This window comes from Pristiophorus japonicus, chromosome 1, assembly GCF_044704955.1.
Source record: "Pristiophorus japonicus isolate sPriJap1 chromosome 1, sPriJap1.hap1, whole genome shotgun sequence".
Lineage (NCBI taxonomy): Eukaryota > Metazoa > Chordata > Chondrichthyes > Pristiophoridae > Pristiophorus > Pristiophorus japonicus.
The window spans coordinates 295,183,084-295,207,583 of NC_091977.1; the positions used below are offsets into that span (position 1 = coordinate 295,183,084).

Genomic DNA, 24,500 nt, shown 5'->3' on the forward strand with positions numbered 1-24,500 from the left:
GCTGGTCTAGTTAAATTTCTGGTCAATGGTGACCATCAGGATGTTGATGATGGGGCATTATGCCGTTGAATGTTAAGGGGCGGTAGTTAGATTCTCGCTTGTTGGAGATAGTCATTGCATGGCAGTGTGAATGTTACTTGCTACTTATCAGCCCAAGCCTGAATGTCATCCAGGTCTTGCTGCATGCAGGCATGGACTGCTCTAGTTTTAAATATAAACCAATCTATTAACTTTAAATAAGTAATTAAGTAAATAGAGTAATTAATTACTAATTCATTTGTAAGTCCATCTACTAATTCAACGACAAATTATGCTATCAGTTCCACAAATAATTAATTGCTAACAATAAATAAATAAAGATTAGAAATGGCAACACAGGCTGTGTGTCAGGACTGCAGTATGCGAGAATTTGTGGGCAGCAAGATTGTCCTGGATGACCACATCTGTAGGAAATGTCTCTGCCTTGAAACACTGACTCAGGGTCATTGGCTGGAGTGTGAGCTAGAGATCCTCTGACACATAAAACATAGTTTACTGCAGAGTACAGTCACATCTCATAGTAAAACACAGGTGCGGAAAGGGGAGTTTGTGACTGTCAGTCAGCAAGGTAGAAGGAACCTGAGGGAGGCAGACAGGAGGTGCAGTCCAACAGGTCCTATCCAACAGGTACGATGTACTCATAAGAACATAAGAAATAGAAACAGGAGTAGGTCATATGGCCCTTTGAGCCTGCTCCGCCATTCAATAAGATCATGGCTGATCCAATCATGGACTCAGCTCCACTTCCCTGCCTGCTCCCCATAACCCCTTATCGTTTAAGAAACTGTCTATTTCTGTCTTAAATTTATTCAATGTCCCAGCTTCCACAGCTCTCTGAGGCAGCAAATTCCACAGATTTACAACCCTCTGAGAGAGGAAATTTCTCCTCATCTCAGTTTTAAATAGGTGGCCCCTTATTCTAAGATCATACCCTCTAGTTTTAGTCTCCCCCATCAGTGGAAACATCCTCTCTGCATCTACCTTGTCAAGACCCCTCATAATCTTATACATTTTGATAAGATCGCCTCTCATTCTTCTGAATTCCAATGAGTAGAGGCCCAACCTTTCCTCATATGTCAACCCCCTCATCTCCGGAATCAACCGAGTGAACCTTCTCTGAACTGCCTCCAAAGCAAGTATATCCTTTCGTAAATATGGCCTCACCTATATAGCTAGAGCAAGACTTCCCTGCTTTTATACTCCATCCCCTTTGCAATAAAGGCCAAGATTCCATTGGCCTTCCTGATCACTTGCTAAACATGCATACTATCTTTTATGTTTCATGCACAAGTACCCCCAGGTCCCGGTGTACTGCAGCACTTTGCAATCTTTCTCCATTTAAATAATAATTTGCTCTTTGATTTTTTTTCTGACAAAGTGCATAACCTCACACTTTCCAACACTATATTCCATATGTCAAATTTGTGGCCACTCCTTAGCCTATGTCCTTTTGCAGATTTTTTGTGTCCTCCTCACACGTTGCTTTTCCTCCCATCTTTGTATCGTCAGCAAACTTGGCTACGTTACACTCAGTCCCTTCTTCCAAGTCGTTAAAATAGATTGTAAATAGTTGGGGTCCCAGCACTGATCCCTGCGGCACCCCACTAGTTACTGGTTGCCAACCAGAGAATGAACCATTTATCCCGACTTTCTGTTTTCTGTTCGTTGGCCAATCCTCTATCCATACTAATATATTACCCCCAACCCCATGAACCTTTTTCTTGTGCAGTAACCTTTTATGTGGCACCTTGTCAAATGCCTTCTGGAAGCCCAAATACACATCCACTGGTTCCCCTTTATCCACCCTGTTCGTTACATCCTCAAACAATTCCGGCAAATTTGTCAAACATGACTTTCCCTTCATAAATCCATGATGACCCTGCCTGATCGAATTTTGTTTTTCCAAATGTCCTGCTACTCGCTATCTATGGGGATGAGGATGCAGGTTGCAGGGAGGATGGCCAAAATGTTAACCATGGCAACATGGAGCAAGAGACAGTCCAAAAGGGGGGAGCAAAATAGAAATAGAAATGTTGTAGTCATAGGATATTCGATAATTAAGGGGATAGATAGCATCCTCTGCAGTTGTGACAAAGAGTCAAGGAGGGTGCGTGGGTCCAGGGTAAAAGATATCTTGAAGCAACTGGAGAGGAAATTGGAAAAGGAGGGGGAAAATCTAGTTGTCATGGTCCCTATCGGGACCAATGACATAGGTACGAACAAGTAGGAGATCCTGCTAAGGGAGTATCAGGAGCTGTACCATTGGGATGGGCTGCAAAGAACCGGAATGGGACCAAGGTCCTAGTAGAATAGAATTGTGGCTAAGACTTTAAACTAGTAAGATTAGGGGAGGCATTTGGTAGAAATAACTAGCCTCAAGATAAAATAAATATGAGATGAGAGTAAAGGTCAGACCAAGGAAAAGATTAAAGGTAGCATAAACGATCAGGGAACACAAAAAGTTATAGAACATAAGCATAAAATAAGTTAAAAATAGAGCAAGAGGCACAATTAATAAAAATCAAATTAAATTGTCTGTGCAGCAATATACACAGCATCTGAAACAAAACAGGGGAACTGGAGGCAATAATTCATAGAGAGGAACCAGAGGTAGTAGGGGGAACTGAAACGTGGCTACATAAAGAACAGGATTGGCAGTTGAAAATTGCCGGATATAATGTATTTTAAAAGGATAGGGAAGGAAGAAGGGGGTAAGATAGCTCTGCTAATTAGAGATAACATAATGGCAGTAGAAAAAAATGACATAGCTCGCAGTAAGATAGAAACAGAATCCAAATGGATTGAGATAAAGGATAAGACAAAAAGCATAGATGTATTTAAGGGGAAGATATTTAAATGCATGAAGGAGATTGGCATAGAAGGATTGTTGAACTAGCAGGGTAGATAAAGGGGAACCAGTGGATGTAGTATATTTGGATTTCCAAAAGGCATTCAATAAGGTGCCACATAAAAGGTTATTACACAAGGTAAGGGATCATGGGGTTGGAGGTAATGTATTAACATGGATAGAGGATTGGTTAATGGACATAAAACAGAAAGTAGGGATAAATGGGTCTTTTTCAGGTTGGCAGACTGTAACTAGTGGGGAGCCTCAGCTATTTACAATCTATATTAATGACCTAGATTAAGGGACTGAGTGTAATGTATCCAAGTTTGCGCACGATACAAAGCTAGGTGGGACAGTAAGCAGTGAGGAGAACACAAAGCATCTGCAAAGGGATATAGATAGACTAAGTGTGTGGGCAGTTAGGTGGCAGATGGAGTATAATGTAGGGAAAAGTGAGGTATGCACTTTAACTGCTGAACTAAGGGAACACTTATAAAAATTGAAATGGCTTTAACAAGGTTCTCTGTTGCTGCTTGGAGGCCTTGGTGCAGGCAGTGCACAGGACATCCTCTTCCCTCCCAGAATCAATTCAGGAGATACTGGGAAGTGGTTGCCAGTATCAATGCTGAGAGCTTAACACCCAGGACATGGCTACAATGTTTGAAAAAGTTCAATGACCTCACTAGAATTGTCTGCTCATACCTACCCTCACTACTCACAAGACTTCCCTCCCCCCATGGTGAACGGTCCTTCCTACTGCTTATTGCCATGTGTTTCTGGGCAAGTTTAGTACGTGCTGAATCATGTGCTGGGGCATACCAAAATCAAAATCGGGTCCCACAAGATGGATGGGTACAACTGCAACACCACTCAAGAAGCTCGACACCATCCAGAACAAAGCAGTCCACTTGATCAACAGCCCATCCACCAGTTTAAACATTCACTCCCTCCTCCACTGGTGCATCTTTGCTGCAGTGTGAACTATCTATAGGATCACAGCAGTAACTTGCCAAGGATTCTTCGGCAGCACCTCCCACACCATCGACCTCCACCACCTAGAAGGACAAGGGCAACAGGTGCATGGGAAGTCCATCATGCCAAAGTCCCCTCTAAGTTACACACCATCCTGACTATATGTCAGATGGAAATATGCCGCCATTCCTTCATCGTTGCTCGGTCAAAATCCTGGAACTCCCTCCCTAACAGCACTATGGGAGCACCGTCACCACACGGACCTCAGCAGTTCAAAAAGGTGGCTCACCACCACCTTCTCAAGAGCAATTGGCAATGGGTAATAAATGCTGACCTTGCTAGCGACACTCACATCCCAAGAATGAAAATTAAAAGAACCACAGAACACTAATTTACATAACAGATTTAGCCCATTAAATACTCTGGGCGTACACTCAGCCACCAGTGGAGTTGCCTGTACCAATATGGTAGGAAGCGGACTTCCGGCTTGTAATGAGCATTCCCTTGATGCGTGACAAATTGGATGCTTAGGAGGCCGATGGTGTGGGAGGTGCTGCTGAAGAATCATTGGCAAGTTGCTGCAGTGCATCATGTAGATAGTTCACACTGCAGCCAGTGGAGGAGGGAGCGGATGCTTAAGCTTGTGGATGGGTTGTTGATTTAGTAGGCTGCATGGCCGAATCTCCAGGCCATTGAGGAGAAAGATTTGTTCAAAACAACATGTTTGGACATTGGGTAAGGATAGAATGGAGCTCTTCAGTGATACCATCCAGAGTCAATCAAATTACATGACAATGCTAATTATCCAGGTTATCACACATGGAGAATAACTACAGATAGAGTAAGGTACCGTGGGGTGGCCAGCGCCAGCAAAACTGCACTGAATTGGGCCCTTCAGGAGAGATGGGCAGAACGTTGGAGGGAAGAAATAAATTGTAAAATAGTGAAGAACTTGAAGGGCTGGATTTTCCCTATGTTGCCACATCTGTTCGCGCCCCAGCGGGGGGTAATGGTGGCGGGGATGATTTCTGGGCGAACGGCCGATTTTGCGGGGGCGCAGAGCAGCACCGCCCAGGAGAGTCAAGCGGTGTGGAACACCACCGGTTTCAACAGCACATCGATTTTTGATTGACGCCAACCCTCTTGTGCCCCGTAGCGCACCATAGTGGGACCGCCTGGAAAACCAGGCAGTCAGAGCTGTCCCAGTAATGGTGAGTGAAGTAATTAATGAATGAGGTAAGTTTGATTGCTTCAGTTATTTTTATTTTTGCGACTTATTCTAATGTGGGGTGGGCAAGGTATTGGGAATGTTTTTTGTGTGTTTTGTGCAGTGTTTTTTTTTCCACGGAATCCACTCTTAGGGCGCTCCGAGGCCAGCTCTTTAGCAACGGATTTTCAGTTGCTCAGCCGGGCTTGCGCCCTAAAAGTGGTGTGCAACACCTCCCTTAGCACCCCACTCCACACTCAGGGTCCAGATGGCAAATTTTGTGGCTGCAGGCTGTAAGATTCAGGATCACAGGTCACTCACAGATACCAATGGGTCTTGGGAGTTATAAGGCAATTTATTAAGGGACTGATAGTTCAAACATAGTCAAACACAACACACAATCAGGATAGACTTAGTAGACATACGACTGTGACCAGTAGCTGTTATTAGTCCCGATCGGATAGACTGCTGGTGGTACGAACAGCTCTTATCTTCACCGTCTGCCCTGAAATGCCTTCTAGGTCTTTCTTTTATTCTCTTTTTAGGGGTGGGCCTGGAGCAGGATATGGACAGGACCATTTAACCTATGATATGTCGGGTTCTTTGTCTCAACTCTTGGGTGAAACCCTTCTCTTCATATCCTCCCATGGTTTGAGTCAGACATGCCATTCTTGGCCTTCACATATTTGAAGCTGCCTGTTATCAGTTATTTATGTTCACGCTGTTCAAGTTGCTTTAGCTATTGTACCATAGAATGAACCCTTCAATTCTAACACCAGTCTGAAGAGACATCTTGGTCTCAAGTTATTTCTTCCAGTTCACGATTTCTTACATTCCCCACTTTGAGAAGGAAATATCCTTATTGACTTCTCTCAACCAGCTTTTGACTGTTCTAGCTATTGCTAAGTTATATGCTTGTTACTTTCTCCACTTGGGTGTTACTTAGTAGGGAGACTCAGAAATGAAGAATTCCCCTTTCTTAGTCCAATCCTTTGAGGGGGAGGAGCACCTCCGACCTCTTACTCATTTCACTGTCCCAATGTTCCAATTCTGCCACATCTGGGGTATCCTCTGTTTCTTCTATCTTTCCTTGTTGCTTTGAATCTCTTCTTTCGGTGTGCTCAATTATTTTTTTGCACTCATGCCACATGTGCCATCTGATACAAGCCATTCTCGGGCTTTCAGGTGATCTTATCAAAAGATTGTAGTCATCTGCAGATCTTTGCTTATCTCCCACTGCATGGTCCTGTTATCTTGGATAGTGGCCAGGCTATCATATTCAGTTTTTTTTTAAAGTACATAGGCAATGACACAAATGTCTCCAAGAGAGAGCTATCGGTTTACTATTCTTAATTACACTTTGCTTACTTTCACTAGAATGTTAGGAAAATGGAATTATCCTGTTTCTACCTCATACCCTCATTCACTTCCTCTCTCCATTTTACACATTCCATTAATTACCATTCATATCTCATTCCTGATACCTGGAAGAGCTTTACTGTCCAAAATTATCAAATTAAAGATAGAAAATATAGATCAAATGTTCTAACTTGGTCCAAGTCATTAACACATTTTTTTTTAATTCTTTATAACCCGTTACATTTTATTTTCCTTCTGGCACGTGGGAAAACGTTCACTTCCAATTAAGAAACTTAAATGAATAATGTCCAATATCTTTAAAACTTCATTTTGTTGTTTGGTGAACCAAAAAAAACAACTGTCAGCGGAAAGGGTTAACTCCTTTGCAGGTTTGTAAGAAGGCAGAGCAAATATTGTCAGACGCACACAATTGCGTCACTTTACGTCATTTTTTTAAAAACCTTTTCCGATAGAAATCTTTTCTCCCCAAATCTCGGTGCCTTCAAAACTTGCTTAGAAATTAAAAATCTGTTAAAGCAGCAGAAATCCTTTCTAAAGCTGTCATTATTAGCTTTAACTAACACCTTCTCATCGGGAAAGACAGCAATTTAGATTACACTCCAATTATTTCTAAACTTCCAATTCAAATACAGCCAATGATTTTTTTTAATGTGAGTATCTCTTGTACGGAACTATAAACTCACATAATTTAAAATAGCCGGAATTTCACTATGGTCACAATTTAAGTTGTTGACCGGCTCCCTCGACCGGCTCTCGAGGGGAAAAGCCCAGGGGCTGGACGGGCTGACCGTGGAGTTCCACAGGGCGTTCTGGGACGTCCTGGGGGGCGACTACGCGCGGGTCCTGGGGGAAAGTCTGGCGACCGGGGAGATGCCCCTCTCTTGGCGCAGGGCAGTCATCGCCCTGGGGTTTCTACAATTTAATAAACATCACACGTTCTACACAAAAGGAAAAAGAGTGAGGAGCTGCCCTCTTCTTACGTTCAAACAAGCTTTTTTTTAAAAGGGACACTAAAGTTCCAATTGATTTAAAACGAGACCATGCATTTTTTATTTAAGCTATTTAAGACAATAGCAATTTTGTTGACTGTAATCCAATTTAAAACAAAGTACTGGCAACTGTGATTTCAAGGCCAAAGCTTATGTTTTATCATAGCTCTGTAAATCATAGTCAAAACAATCAGGGAAACTGCCACACTTTAACACATTTTCACACAAGCTACATAATTTCCAGCATTTTGATTTTTAAGGTCCCATTCACTGAACAAATCTTGTGTTTTATTTCTCTCGGCACAAAAGTTAAAACTTGCCGGTTCCATTTTTTTTTTAAATTGTCGTCTCAGCAACATATTTTCTAATTCCCAGATTTTTCCTTCCTTTGTTGAGTTCTCAGATGGGCTAACACATAGCTTAGATCTTTTCCCCTCATTATCTCAAAACCTTCTCCTGCTCATTTAGACTGTTTGCAACTTTTTCTCGATAATAAGCATCATCCAGTTTGTATTAGGCTTCACCTACTTGATACGCTCCTCCCGCTCCCTTCTTTCACAGAGAAAAATACTCAGTCTAAGGACCAAGTCTGCCGACCCACTGTTAGTCAGAACCTTACAACTCCCAACACTGTGAATCCCACTTCTGACACCACTGTAAGATTCAGGATCACAGGTCACTCACAGATACCCAAAGGGTCTTAGGAGTTATAAGGCAATTTATTAAGAGACCGATAGTTCAAACATAGTCAAACACAACACACAATCAGGGTAGACTTAGTAGACATACGACTGTGACCAGTAGCTGTTATTAGTCCCGATCAGACAGACGGCTGGTGGTACGAACAGCTCTTATCTTCACTGTCTGCCCTGAAACGCCTTCTAGGTCTTTCTTTTATATTCTTTTTAGGGATGGGCCTGGAGTAGGATATGGACAGGACCATTCAACCTATGATATGTCGGGTTCTTTGTCTCAACTCTTGGGTAAAACCCTTCTATTCACATCCTCCCACGGTTGGAGTCAGACTTGCCATTCTTTGCCTTCAGATGTTTGGTGCTGCCTGTTATCAGTTATTTATGTTCACGCTGTTCAAGTCGCTTTAGCTATTGTACCATAGAATGAAGCCTTCAATTTTAACATCAGTCTGAAGAGACATCTTGGTCTCAAGTTATTTCTTCAAGTTCACAATTTCTTACAAGGCGCAAATCATTTCCCGGCACAAACATTACTGCCCCGAAATGACTAGAACTGAACATCCAGCCCGAAGAGTCTGGATAATAATGAACGTTACATGCCGTGAAGATTTTGGGCCCAAGTTTCCACATGATTTGCGCCTGATTTTTAGGAGCAACTGGTGGAGAACGGACTATCTTAGAAATCGCAATTCTCCACATTTTTTTTTCTGCAGTTCTAGTCAGGTAGAACAGTTCTACTTTGGAACAGAATTTTTTCTTCAAAAGGGGGCGTGTCCGGCCACTGACGCCTGATTTCAAAGTTTCCACAGTGAAAGCGTACTCCAAACTAAGTTAGAATGGAGCAAGTGAAGATTTTTGTAGAACTGAAAAAACCTGTTCTACACATTAAAAAATCAGGTTACAAATTAGGCGTCCAGAACGAGGTGGGGGGGAGGTGGGGGGGGGAAAGGGAAGTCATTAAATTCTACAATAAATCCTTATTTATACTTCTACAAATATTATACAAATAAATCCAACCTGAATAAACATTTATAAGCAAAGAAAAGATTAAATAAACCATCTTCCTACCTGTGTGAAAGTGCTTCAGGCACAGAGAATGCTGCAGTCAGCCTGAGGCGCCCGTTCTTCCCGCGGGGGGGGGGGGGCAGAGGGGAGAGGAGGCGCCGTTCTTTCCCGCGGGGGGGGGGGGGGAGGAGGAGACAGTGAGAAGGCTGCAAGTGCTAATGTGCTTTTATTTAAAAAAATTTCAAAAATTAAACAGCTACAAAGAACTACAAAAATGGCCGAGTGCCAATGTTTCCTTCACACTGAGCATGCGCGAACGCTCCAACGCGCACGCGCAGCGTTGCCGGCAGGAAAAAAACTAATTTAAATAGTACCTGCCTCCTCCCACTTACAAAATTGGCACGAGTGTAGGCTCCGCCCCCCTGGGCACCGCGCCAGGCAGACAAGGAGCTGCAGAACGCTCCAGAATTGCGATTTTTTTTTTTAGGCGCCGTTTTAGGCGCGAAAAACGGGCGCCCAGCTCGGAGGGCGCCCGTTTTTTATCGTGTGGAAACTTGGGCCCGATATCTACAATATTCCCAAGGAGAAGCAGTCACCCAGTACACTAGAAGCAACCAGAATAACAACCATTGTCAGCAGCCATTTATCAGCTATCATAAGTGTTCGGAGGTTCAGTCAAGCCAGGGTACATCATCATTCATACCTGTGCAGTTTGGTATCTTTTTTTCACAAAATTAGTAGCACATGGGACAGAGTTTACTCTAAATTTTAATTTGATGGTTGCAAGGCATCTGGGAATCTGACCCCAACTGCTACATGAGAGATGACATCAGTTTACCCAGGGTACAGTAGCATAGTGGTTATGTTACTGGACAAGTAATCCAGAGGCCTGAACTAATGATCCAGGGACATGACTTCAAATCCCACCACAGCAGCTGGGGGAATTTAAATTCAGTTAATTAAATTTGGAATTAAAAAATTAGGATCAGTAATGGTGACCATGAAACTACCGGATTGTCGGAAAAATCTAACTGGTTCACTAGGGAAGGAAATCTGCCGTCCTTACCCGGTCTGGCCTATATGTGACTCCATACTCACAGCAATGTGGTTGTCTCTTAACTGTCCTCTGAAATGGCCTAGCAAGCTACTCAGTTGTATCAAACCGCTACAACAAAGTCAGCACTGTGGGAGTACCCTTGCCACATGGACTGCAGCAGTTCAAGAAGGCGGCTCACCACCACTTTCTCAAGGCAGTTAGGGATGGGCAATAAATGCCGGCCTTGCCAGCGACGCCCACATCTCATGCACAAATAAATAAACAAAAAGCTTCTAATTCATCCTGTGCTTGCTAATTGTAAAATTGAATGGTGGACCACTGTTATCTGCTCCTTATGGTTTGCCCTTTCCAAACCCCAATTTGTAGCTCTCTAGAAGGAACTTACATTTTGTAGCACCTTATCATGTTTTCAGGATGTCCTAAAGTGCACCACAACAAATTAATTACTTTTGAAGTGCAGTCACTAATGTTAAGAAAGCAAACATGGCAGCCAATTTGCACACGTCATGGTCCCACAAATGGCAAATAAGATGTGTGACCAATTAATTTATTTTTGTGATGTTGATTAAGGAAAAAATGTTAGCCAGACACTGGGAGAACTCTCTGCCCTTCAAATAGTGTTGTGAATTCTTAACATCCAACCGAACAGTCAGTCAGGACCTGAGTTTAACATTGCATCGAAATGATGGCAACTCCAACATCTCCCTCAGAACTACACTGAAGTCTCAGCCTAGATTGTGTGATCAACCTTCTGACATAAGCACCCTGGGATGTTTTGCTACATTAAAGGCGCTATACAAATGCAAGTTATTGTTGTTGTTAAAGGGAGAATGCTGCCAATCGGATTAAGCTGACACTTGACTCAAAGTCTAAAACAAATGCCAAACTCTTGCATGATTAATAACACATGTAAAGTTTACATAAGACGTATTGCGATTTGCATTTCAGTTGCGAGCTGTTATATAGAAACAGTTGGTCCCCATTTTCAAAAATCTTATGTCTAAGTTTGTAACATAAACCTCTGACTCACCTTTGCTTCTTTTTGTAATCCTTGATCACCTTTAATCTTTCAATATCCATCCACAGCCACCAGTATTTCTCACCAGCTGTTCCCTGAAGAAACATCTTGAATTTTTCAATGCCCTTTCTGCTCTTGAAATTATAACTGTGACATGGTGTCACGTAGCAGAAACCTCTGATATCATCTTCCTCATTAGAAGAATCAGATTTGGTACTTTCCTCACCCATACAGTCAGAAAAACCTTTTATATTATCACTCACTGCAGAAGGTCGCTCTACATTCAGCTGAGAAGTTTGAGAAACATTTGACTTTGGTGTGTGAGTATTAATCTTTGTATTAATGCACAACTGAGGTTTTGTTTCATCAGCCATTGAAGGGAGGTCGGTCGCTGTACTTTGGGTTGTTGTTTTATCATCGGTGCTGACCTCCACTTTGTCCTCTTCTTTTTCTTCTTCATAATCTTCAGTTTCACTCTCTGACTTCACTTCAAGGAAAACTGTTCTTGGTGTACGCAAAGGGCACTCGGAGATGAAATCAAATATATTGCCCTCCACAACTGTTGGTTTGGAAAGACCTGAGCTGCAACTACCTTGTTCATTGTCGATATTTTTCCGGGGTGACTGCCGACTGCCACTTTCAAGCAGCATTCGAGGTTCAACACTGAAATTAGCATCATCCGATGGTGAAATATCTAGAGCAATTCAATATTAAGAAATGTCAATTATAGAATTATAGAACAATACAGCACAGGAGAATGATATGCGACCCACTGTGCCTGTCCCAGCTCTTTGTAAGAGCTATCTAATTAGTTCCACTCCCCTGCACTTTCACCATATCCCTGCAAAATTTTCCTTTTCAAGTATTTATCTAATTCCTTTTTGAAAGTTATTATTGAATCTGCTTGCGGTGCATTCCAGATCAGAACAACTCACTGTGTAAAAAAATGTTTCCTCTTGTCGTCTCTGGTTCTTTTGCCAATCATCTTAAATCTGTGCCCTTTGATTATCAACCCTTCAGCCACTGGAAACAGTTTTTCCTTGTTAACTCTATCAAAACCCTTCACAAGTTTGAACACCTCTATCAAATCTCTTCTTAACCTTCTCTGCTCTAAGGAGAACAACTCCAATTTCTCTAGTCTCCCCACTTTCATAGGAAAGGGGCAAAGATTCAGTGGCAAAGTCATGGTATGTGGCACATTCCCATTTTTCTCGATACTTTTAGAAACTGCTAGCCCCAACAGGTCAAGACAACATGGGACATATACTCCACTAATCTTGGCAGTTGGACAATTGGACTGAAGTGACAGGCATCCCTGAAACTCAATCCTTAGAAACATAGAAACATAGAAAATAGGTGCAGGAGTAGGCCATTCGGCCCTTCTAGCCTGCACCGCCATTCAATGAGTTCATGGCTGAACATGCAACTTCAGTACCCCATTCCTGCTTTCTCACCATACCCCTTGATTCCCCTAGTAGTAAGGACTTCATCTAACTCCTTTTTGAATATATTTAGTGAATTGGCCTCAACAACTTTCTGTGGTAGAGAATTCCACAGGTTCACCACTCTCTGGGTGAAGAAATTCCTCCTCATCTCGGTCCGAAATGGCTTCCCCCTTATCCTTAGACTGTGTCCCCTGGTTCTGGACTTCCCCAACATTGGGAACATTCTTCCTGCATCTAACCTGTCTAACCCCGTCAGAATTTTAAACGTTTCTATGAGGTCCCCTCTCATTCTTCTGAACTCCAGTGAATACAAGCCCAGTTGATCCAGTCTTTCTTGATAGGTCAGTCCCGCCATCCCGGGAATCAGTCTGGTGAACCTTCGCTGCACTCACTCAATAGCAAGAATGTCCTTCCTCAGGTTAGGAGACCAAAACTGTACACAATACTCCAGGTGTGGCCTCACCAAGGCCCTGTACAATTGTAGCAACACCTCCCTGCCCTTGTACTCAAATCCCCTCGCTATGAAGGCCAACATGCCATTTGCTTTCTTAACCGCCTGCTGTACCTGCATGCCAACCTTCAATGACTGATGTACCATGACACCCAGGTCTCTTTGCACTTCTCCTTTTCCTAATCTGTCACCATTCAGATAATAGTCTGTCTCTCTGTTTTTACCACCAAAGTGGATAACCTCACATTTATCCACATTATACTTCATCTGCCATGCATTTGCCCACTCACCTAACCTATCCAAGTCGCTCTGCAGCCTCATAGAATCCTCCTTGCAGCTCACACTGCCACCCAACTTAGTGTCATCCGCAAATTTGGAGATACTACATTTAATCCCCTCGTCTAAATCATTAATGTACAGTGTAAACAGCTGGGGCCCCAGCACAGAACCTTGCGGTACCCCACTAGTCACTGCCTGCCATTCTGAAAAGTCCCCATTTACTCCTACTCTTTGCTTCCTGTCTGACAACCAGTTCTCAATCCATGTCAGCACACTACCCCCAATCCCATGTGCTTTAACTTTGCACATTAATCTCTTGTGTGGGACCTTGTCGAAAGCCTTCTGAAAGTCCAAATATACCAAATCAACTGGTTCTCCCTTGTCCACTCTACTGGAAACATCCTCAAAAAATTCCAGAAGATTTGTCAAGCATGATTTCCCTTTCACAAATCCATGCTGACTTGGACCTATCATATTACCTCTTTCCAAATGCACTGCTATGACATCCTTAATAATTGATTCCATCATTTTACCCACTACCGATGTCAGGCTGACCGGTCTGTAATTCCCTGTTTTCTCTCTCCCTCCTTTTTTAAAAAGTGGGGTTACATTGGCTACCCTCCACTCCATAGGAACTGATCCAGAGTCAATGGAATGTTGGAAAATGACTGTCAATGCATCCACTATTTCCAAGGCCACCTCCTTAAGTACTCTGGGATGCAGTCCATCAGGCCCTGGGGATTTATCGGCCTTCAATCCCATCAATTTCCCCAACACAATTTCCCGACTAATAAGGATTTCCCTCAGTTCCTCCTCCTTACTAGACCCTCCGACCCCTTTTATATCCGGAAGGTTGTTTGTGTCCTCCTCAGTGAATACCGAACCAAAGTACTTGTTCAATTGGTCCGCCATTTCTTTGTTCCCCGTTATGACTTCCCCTGATTCTGACTGCAGGGGACCTACGTTTGACTTTACTAACCTTTTTCTCTTTACATATCTATAGAAACTTTTGCAATCCATCTTAATGTTCCCTGCAAGTTTCTTCTCGTACTCCATTTTCCCTGCCCTAATCAAACCCTTTGTCCTCCTCTGCTGAGTTCTAAATTTCTCCCAGTCCCCGGGTTCGCTGCTATTTCTGGCCAATTTGTATGCCACTTCCTTGGCTTTAATGCTATCCCTGATTTCCCTTGATAGCCACGGTTGAGCCACCTTCCCTTTTTTATTTTTACGACAGACAGGAATGTACAATTGTTGTAGTTCATCCATGCGGTCTCTAAATGTCTGCCATTGCCCATCCACAGTCAACCACTTCAGTATCATTCGCCAATCTATCCTAGCCAATTCACGCCTCATACCTTCAAAGTTACCCTTCTTTAAGTTCTGGACCATGGTCTCTGAATTAACTATTTCATTCTCCATCCTAATTCAGAATTCCACCATATTATGGTCACTCTTCCCCAAGGGGCCTCGCACAACGAGATTGCTAATTAATCCTCTCTCATTACACAACACCCAGTCTAAGATGGCCTCCCCCCTAGTTGGTTCCTCGACATATTGGTCTAAAAAACCATCCCTTATGCACTCCAGGAAATCCTCCTCTACCGTATTGCTTCCAGTTTGGTTAACCCAATCTATGTGCATATTAAAGTCACCCATTATAACTGCTGCACCTTTATTGCACGCACCCCTAATTTCATGTTTGATGCCCTCCCCAACATCACTACTACTGTTTGGAGGTCTGTACACAACTCCCACTAACGTTTTTTGTCCTTTGGTATTCTGCAGCTCTACCCATATAGATTCCACATCATCCAAGCTAATGTCCTTCCGAACTATTGCCTTAATTTGCTCCTTAACCAGCAATGCTATCCCAGCTCCTTTTCCTTTTATTCTATCTTTCCTGAATGTTGAATACCCCTGGATGTTGAGTTCCCAGCCCTGATCATCCTGGAGCCACGTCTCCGTAATCCCAATCACATCATATTTGTTAACATCTATTTGCACAGTTAATTCATCCACTTTATTGCGGATACTCCTTGCATTAAGACACAAAGCCTTCAGGCTTGTTCTTTTAACACCCTTTGTCCTTTTAGAATTTTGCTGTACAGTGGCCCTTTTTGTTCTTTGCCTTGGGTTTCTCTGCCCTCCACTTTTCCTCATCTCCTTTCTGTCTTTTGCTTTTGCCTCCTTTTTGTTTCCCTCTGTATCCCTGCATTGGTTCCCATCCCCCTGCCATATCAGTTTAAATCCTCCCCAACAGCACTAGCAAACACTCCCCCTAGGACATTGGTTCCGGTCCTGCCCAGGTGCAGACCGTCCGGTTTGTACTGGTCCCACCTCCCCCAGAACCGGTTCCAATGCCCCAGGAATTTGAATCCCTCCCTGTTGCACCACTGCTCAAGCCACGTATTCATCTGCGCTATCCTGCGATTCCTACTCTGACTATCACGTGGCACTGGTAGCAATCCAGAGATTACTACTTTTGAGGTTCTACTTTTTAATTTAGCTCCTAGCTCCTTAAATTCGTTTCGTAGGACCTCATCCCTTTTTTTACCTATGTCGTTGGTACCAATGTGCACCACGACAACTGGCTGTTCTCCCTCCCTTTTTAGAATGTCTTGCACCCGCTCCGAGATATCCTTGACCCTTGCACCAGGGAGGCAACATAACATCCTGGAGTCTCGGTTGCGACCGCAGAAACGCCTATCTATTCCCCTCACCATTGAATCCCCAATCACTATTGCTCTCCCACTCTTTTTCCTGCCCTCCTGTGCAGCAGAGCCAGCCATGGTGCCATGAACTTGGCTGCTGCTGCCCTCCCCTGATGAGTCATCCCCCTCAACAGTACCCAAAGCAGTGTATCTGTTTTGCAGGGGGATGACCACAGGGGACTCCTGCACTACCTTCCTTGCACTGCTCTTCCTGTTGGTCTTCCATTCCCTATCTGGCTGTGGACCCTTTCCCTGCGGTACGACCAACTCGCTACACGTGATACTCATGTCATTCTCAGCATCGTGGATGCTCCAGAGTGAATCCACCCTCAGCTCCAACTCCGCAACGCAGACCGTCAGGAGCTTGAGGTGGATACACTTCCCGCAGATGTAGTCATCAGGGACACTGCTGTCGTCCCCGAGTTCCCACATGGTACAGGAGGAGCATAACACCCGACCGAGCTCTCCTGCCATGACTTAACCCTTAGATACACTTAAATTGGCAACAACAATGTTAAAAGTTACTCACTGATATAGAAGAGAAAAAAGAAAAACTACTCACCAATCACCAGCCAATCACTTACCCTCTTGGCTGTGACGTCACCTTTTGATTTCTTTCTACTTCTTTTTTGCCTTCTCCCTGTAGCTGCACAAGTCACGCCTTTTATAGGCCTCACCACGCACCTCCTCGACGCTGCTCCCGACTGCCGCCGACGCTAGCCCCGGACTCCCTGCTGTGCCTTTTATACGCCTCACCAACAGACCTCCTCAACGCTGCTCCCGACTGCCGCCGACGCTAGCCCCGGACTCCCTGCTGTGCCTTTTATAGGCCTCTCCACGCACCTCCTCGACGCTGCTCCCGACTGCCGCCGACGCTGGGCCCCTGACTCCCTGCTGTGCCTTTTATAGGCCTCTCCACGCAACTCCTCAACGCTGCTCCCGACTGCCGCCGACGCTAGCCCCGGACTCCCTGCTGTGCCTTTTATAGGCCGCTCCACGCACCTCCTCGACACTGCTCCCGACTGCCGCCGACACTGGGCCCCGGACTCCCTGCTGTGCCTTTTATAGGCCTCTCCACGCAACTCCTCGACGCTGCTCCCGACTGCCGCCGACGCTAGCCCCGGACTCCCTGCTGTGCCTTTTATAGGCCGCTCCACGCACCTCCTCGACACTGCTCCCGACTGCCGCCGACACTGGGCCCCGGACTCCCTGCTGTGCCTTTTATAGGCCTCTCCACGCACCTCCTCGACGCTGCTCCCGACTGCCGCCGACTTGGAGGAAGGGACCGAGTGTAACGTAGCCAAGTTTGCTAATGATACAAAGATGGGAGGAAAAGCAACGTGTGAGGAGGACACAAAAAATCTGCAAAAGGACATAAACAGGCTAAGTGAGTGGGCAAAAATTTGGCAGATGGCGTATAATGTTGCAAAGTGTGAGGTCATGCACTTTGGCAGAAAAAATCAAAGAGCAAATTATTATTTAAATTGAGAAAGATTGCAAAGTGCTGCAATACAGCAGGACCTGGGGGTACTTGCACATGAAACACAAAAGGATAGTATGCAGGTATAGCAAGTGATCAGGAAGGTCATGGTTCATCAGTCATTGAAAGTTGGCATACAGGTACAGCAGGAGGTGAAGAAGGCAAATGGTATGTTGACCTTCATAGCTAGGGGATTTGAGTATCGGAGTAGGGAGGTCTTATTGCAGTTGTACAGGGCCTTGGTGAGGCCTCACCTGGAATATTGCTTTGTTTAGTTTTGGTCTCCTAATCTGAGGAAGGACGTAATTGCTATTGAGGGCGTGCAGCAAAGGTTCACCAGACTGACATAGCTGGACTGACATATGAGGAGAGACTGGATCAACTGGGCCTTTATAAATTGGAGTTTAGAAGATGAGAGGGGATCTCATAGAAACATATAAGATTCTGAAGGGACGGGACAGTTTAGATGCGGGTAGAATGTTCCCGATGTTGGGGAAGTCCAGAACCAGGGGACACAGTCTTAGGAAAAGGGGTAGGCCATTTAGGACTGAGATGAGGAGAAATTTCTTCATTCCTTGCCACAGAGAGTTGTTGATGCCAGATGATTGGATATATTCAAGAGGGAGTTAGATATAGCCCTTACAGCTAAGGGGATCAAGGGGTATGGAGAGAAAGCAGGAAAGGGGTACTGAGGGAATGATCAGCCATGATCTTATTGAATGGTGGTGCAGGCTCGAAGGGCCGAATAGCCTACTCCTGCACCTATTTTCTATGTTTCTATGTTTCTATGTATAAAAGCAGGGAAGTCTTGCTACAGTTGTACAGGGTATTGGTGAGGCCACACCTGGAATACTGCGTGCAGTTTTGGTTTCCATATTTACGAAAGGATATACTTGCTTTGGAGGCAGTTCAGAGGATGTTCACAAGGTTGATTCCAGAGATGAGGTGGTTGACTTATGAGGAAAGATTGAGTAGGTTGGGCCTCTACTCATTGGAATTCAGAAGAATGAGAGGTGATCTTATCGAAACGTATAAGATTATGAGGGGTCTTGACAAGGTGGATGCAGAGTTTCCACTGAAGGGGGAGACTAGAACTAGAGGGCATGATCTTAGAATAAGGGGCCGCCCATTTAAAACAGAGATGAGGAGAAATTTCTTCTCTCAGAGGGTTGTGGATCTGCGGAACTCGCTGCCTCAGAGAGCTGTGGAAGCTGAGACATTGAATAAATTTAAGACAGAAATAGACAATTTCTTAAATGATAAGTGAATAAGAGGTTATGAAGAGCAGGCAGGGGAGTGGTCCTGAGTCCATGATCGGATGATCGTATTAAATGGCGGAGCAGGCTCGAGGGGCCGTATGGCCTACTCCTGCTCCTATTTCTTATGTTCTTATGTATCATATGTTTTGGAAACAGGTGCTCGACCATTGGAAATAACTGACCATGCTTTTTGTGCCAGCCACACAATGCATTCACAGGAGTTTGACAAAGGAGGGGGTAGAAAATGTTTTCAAAAATGTATAACTGGTAATTCATTCAGGCAATATATAATTTGGCAATTTGTATACAAAGATCCTAGAGTAAGTGAATGGAGCTAATAAACAAATCATATGCCATCAAATTGTATGAAACATTTCTAGCCAATAACTGTGCCAATAGTGTGTCAGCTGTGGCTCAGTGGGTAGCACCCTCATCTCTGAGTCAGAAGATTGTGGGGTCAAGTCACACTCCAGCGATTTAACACAAAAATCTAGTCTGGCACTCCAGTGCAGTGCTAATGGAGTGCTGCACTGTCGGAGATGCCGTCCTTCAGATGAGACGTTAAACTGAAGCCCCTTCTGCTCTCTCAGGGTCGTAAAAGATCCCATGGCACTATTTCAAAGAAGAACAGGGGAGTTATCCCTGGTGTCCTGACCAATATTTATCCCTCAATCAACATAACAAAAACAGATTAGCTAGTCATTAACACATGTTTGTGAGAGCTTGCTGTGTGCAAATTGGATGTCGCGTTTCCTACATTACAATGGTGACTACAGTTCAAACAGTACTTAACTGACTGTAAATCGCTTTGGGACGTCCAGTGGTTGTGAAAGGCGCTATATAAATGCAAATCTTTCTTTTCTTTTTATAACTACATACTAACATTTAATCATTTATACAAAAGTACTACATTTCTAAAAATAAACAACAAAATACATTAACCTTTTTAACAAAACATTTCTTTTGGTTAATATTTTTAGAAATACAAATTTTACTTTATCTTTGAAAAACAAACTCACAGATATCATTGTAAAGAATGGCTATAATTTATCTATCTGCTTATAGTGTTTTTACATTTTCAGTAAAGAACTATTACTTTATCAATATTTGTTATGTAAAAGGTTGTTGAAAAATTTGGCAGATGGAGTATAATGTTGGAAACTGTGAGGTCATGCACTTTGGCAGAAAAAATCAAAGAGCAAGTTATTATTTAAATGGAGTAAGATTGCAAAGTGCTGCAGTATAGTGGGACCTGGGGGTACTTGTGCATGAAACACAAAAGATTATATGCAGGTATAGCAAGTGATCAGGAAGGCCAAGGAATCTTGGCCTTTATTGCAAAGAGGATGGAGTATAAAAGCAGGGAAATCTTGCTACAGTTATACAGGGTATTGGTGAGGCCACACCTGGAATACTGTGTGCAGTTTTGGTTTCCATATTTATGAAAGGATATACTTGCTTTGGAGGCAGTTTGGAGAAGGTTCACTGAGTTGATTCCGGAGATGAGTGGGTTGACTTATGAGGAAATGTTGAGGAGGTTGGGTCTCTACTCATTGGAATTCAAAAGAATGAGAGATGATCATATCGAAACGTATAAGATTATGAGGGGACTTGACAAGGTGGATGCAGAGAGGATGTTTCCACTGATAGGGGAGACTGAGATGAGGAGGAATTTCTTCTCTCAGAGGGTTGTAAATTTGTGGAATTCGCTGCCTCAGAGAGCTGTGGAAGCTGGGACATTAATAATGGAATAAATAATGGAAATGATTCTTCTTCAGTTCAAAAAGTTATCTCAATAATGGAACAAATAATGGAAATGATTCAGTTATAATTTAAAATATATTTTATATTTTAACACTTGTTTGTACCCAACTTAACTTTAATAAAAAATATTCTTGTATCAAACTTTAAAGTTTTCAGTTAAGATCACTTACAAACTTTAAGATCACTTACAAATTTGAAGATCACTTACTAACTTTTAAACTTGTAAATTTACATCACTTACAAAAAACTTTAAATTTGAGAACAGCTACAACAACAATAATAACAGCAGCAGCAGCAAAGAAAGGCTGCACCCATCTCTTCTTCTAAGACCGCCCACTGCACGTGGTCTTGGTGACTCTACTCCTGCCCGCAGAAGATGGTGCAGTGTTGCTCGGGTTGGTACCAAGCTTATTCTTTCGAGCATCTCGGTAATGCGCACTACTTGATGGGGGGGGCATGGACAGGTTGTAATGTGGAAGGCCCGGCTTGGGCCTCTTCAGAGGCTGGTCTAGGGATTGGAGTGGGAGTGGCAGTTGATTCCATCAATGGCAGCGGGATCTGGGCGTGTTCCCTTATTGTAGCAGCTACCTCCGACATTCCCTCCCTCATGTGCCCCGACAGTGTATCAACTATTTGTGACAGTCCCTTCCTTATGTTTACTGACAGTGTATCAGCTACCTGCGACATTCCCTCCCTCATGTGCATGTGAGAGTGTTGTTATTTCTCCCGACAGTCCCAATATCTCATCCCTCACCCCAGTGATGGTGTCCAGGAGTGACTGTGTAAGGTCAATGCTCTCTGCACTCATTGCCATCATCTGAACCACATCTGTTACATCCTGCATCTCAGGAGAGCGCTGTCGAACTCTCCTTCCCCTCCTCACCCTGGGTGTGGCTCGCTGCATCCCACTGGGACCCGCAGCCTCGGACGGTGGGGCCCTGGGTGTGCCTCGCTGTATCCCACTGGGACCCGCAGCCTCGGACGGTGGGGCCCTGGGTGTGCCTCGTTGCACCCCACTGGAACCCGCAGCCTCGGACTGTGTGAAACCATGGAACGTCCCAACACTTGTACTACTCAGGAAAGGGGCGGGCACCTCAATGGGCGGCACCTGCACCTCCTCCAGAGTGAATACAACAGTGGGGGCTTCATTCTCTCCCTCCCCCTACCCCTCACCCTCCCCCTCGTCCTCACCCCCATGCTCTTGGTCTGGAAGGTGGGATTGGAAGATGTTCTCCTCTACAGGCTCGTCCGCGTCTGAATCATCTGCATCGGCTTCAGCCTCGTCAGGGTTGGCTTCAAGTTCTGCAAAATATAACAGAACAGACAAATGGTTAGCAGCAGAGGAGGGGGCAGGGGGCGTGAGTAGGCTCATCTGAAGGACCACGATGAATGATAGCACATTGCATCAACCGAAGCATAGCTGACGGAGAGATTCCGATGAACCGAAGCATGGCTAGCCCGCCCAGTACTTAACATTTAGCAAAGCCAGAATATGGAATTTTCAGGATTTACCCTCTCCCTCAAGTGCGGGTCCAGCTTGTGCAGAGGTGGTTGCTTTTCACCAGGCAGGTCTCATCAAAGCAGCGACCCTGTCTTCCAAGTGTGTCAGTAGGTGCAGATTTGCCGGGCCTCCTCCTGTTTGAGTTCTCTCTCTTTTGTTGTGTGTCACCTTCCTCTGAAAAGATGAAAATATAACTTTTTAGAGACGGTGTCTTTCTGCTGGGTAGGATATGTACAGATGATCACATTTACAATTGCAATTCCAGTGAATAAATGAAAATATTACTTACACTAACTACTTGACCAAGGTCCTGCCACTTTTTGCACTGGCCTCCAGACCTCGGGGTGGTCACCATTGCACAGTAATCTTCTGCAAGTTGGTTCCAGCGTTTCTTCATTTCTTTTGGTGAAATTTTTATGTGACCTCTGCTGGTGTCCAGCTCGTGCCATCTGTCTTCAGTTACAGTAACTAGTGCTTCCACTTCCTCTTGTGAGAAATTCTTGGTCCTTGAGCCGCATTGCATATTGATGCTCTGATTTTTTTCCACTGAGAATTAAAATTCTCACACAGTTCCCACACACAACTGGCTCTTTAAAAATGGCCGAACACAGGCCAGGAGGTGTACTGGGTATGCGCACCCATAGCAGTCACGTAAAAAACGTTGGTGCATGCGCAGAAGAGGGAGTATTCTTTCTTCGGTACAGATATTAGGCTCCACCCCCAAAGCCAAAGGGCAGGCTGCACGGCACCAATTTTAAAAATTAGAACGGGGAAACGTTCAAGTTTTTTTTAGAGTAGTCGGGGCCAAAAAAAACGTTTTTACTTATTACTCTTGAAATACGCCAAAAAGTGGCATTGGGGAAAATTGAGCCCTATTTTTGCGGTTGGAGGCATCTGCCCAAGGGAAGCGTTCGACTGCAAATTCTGGGCCTTAGACTTGTTCTCATGCTAAAATACGTCAACAGAAATTCGCCAAAAAGATTGCATGTTAAGGACTGTTAAGACCTTACTATTAGTCATGAGAAAGTTAATTGAATGAAAATTGAGGTCTGAAACCCAGGCCTGACCTGAAATTAGTTCTACAGAAGAAGAGCACGATTTGAAAATGTCAGCATAGTTAGCACTTATTATTGTGCAAAAATAATCAAAATCTTTTGCTAATCAACAAAAGATGATATTGCTGTGTTTAATAAATTATGTTAGTAAAATAATTTAATGGCAATATTTTTTTAAGATTACAAGCAAATTTGAATGTATGATATTTTAAAACATCAATTATAGATTGTTTGAAGAAATGTATAACTAATGAAATGTAATGCATGCGCTGAAAACCGGCTTTTCTGATGCTGGAGCTTGACAGGTCCAACGTATCTCCACATCCAGGACATTCGCATGGGCAAGATTGCGGTATTTACCCAGCGGATGTCCTGAAAACTCTTGTGCCTGATACAGGCGTAAGTTTTAAAACACATTTAAAACATAAAAAATTAAATTAAAAAACACATTTAATTTTTTAAAATGCTGCCCACTATGTTAAATTTATTTTAAAGCATAATTTTGAAAACGTTTTTAAAAATCAGAAACATATTTATTTTTAATAATACATAAATTTAAATTAATGTTAAATATGTAATATATTTTTTCTACTTAGTATTAATGTTTTGTGTGTTTGCGGGGGGGTTCACATTCATAATAATGGGAATTCCAACTTATGGAGCTTCCATCATTATGAATGAGAACATATTTTACCTTGATTGGCTGCCCAGAGCCATGTGACTGCAGCTCCAGCCCTGCGCACGTCCTGACGTGCACACACTCCAACACGCAATCAGTGGAGGCCTCAGGACCGGGATCTCTCGTGGGCGCAGCAACTTCAGGTAGGGGTGCTTTATTTTTCTAGAATCCAGTCAACCCCCCCCCCCCTGGGAAGGAGAAACCGGGTTTTCTATTTTAGAAAACCTTTGTACTCTTTAATTATTTTCATGGAAAAGAGTGCGCTGTGAATATTTGTCTCGGTTAGACTAATGATCATTTTGTGGTCACAGCACACATACGGTTAATATTTGTTACTGATTGATGCTTCTGCAAGTTACAAGAATATACCTTTCAGCTTGGAATGTAAACATAGAAACATAGAAAATAGTTGCAGGAGCAGGCTATTCGGCCCTTTGAGCTTGTACCACCATTCAATATGATCATGGCTGATCATGCAACTTCAGTATCCCACTCCTGCCTTCTCTCCATACCCCCAATCCCTTTAGCCGTAAGGGCCACATCTAACTCTTTTTTTAATATATCCAACGAACTGGATTCAACAACTTTCTGTGGTAGAGTATTCCACAGGTTCACAATTCTCTGGGTGGAAAAGTTTCTCCTCATCTGGGTCCTGGATGTCTTACC

General features: G+C 43.7%; 1 protein-coding gene across 1 annotated transcript in view; it reads right to left on the reverse strand.

The window, feature by feature from the left end:
• Positions 1 to 24,500, reverse strand: part of LOC139263380 (regulator of G-protein signaling 22-like) — a 174,648-nt gene that overhangs the window by 112,295 nt on the left and 37,853 nt on the right. The window contains exon 6 of the mRNA XM_070879432.1: positions 11,223 to 11,904. Within this exon, the coding sequence (XP_070735533.1) occupies positions 11,223 to 11,904 (682 nt within the window). The remainder of the gene's footprint in view (positions 1 to 11,222; positions 11,905 to 24,500) is intronic.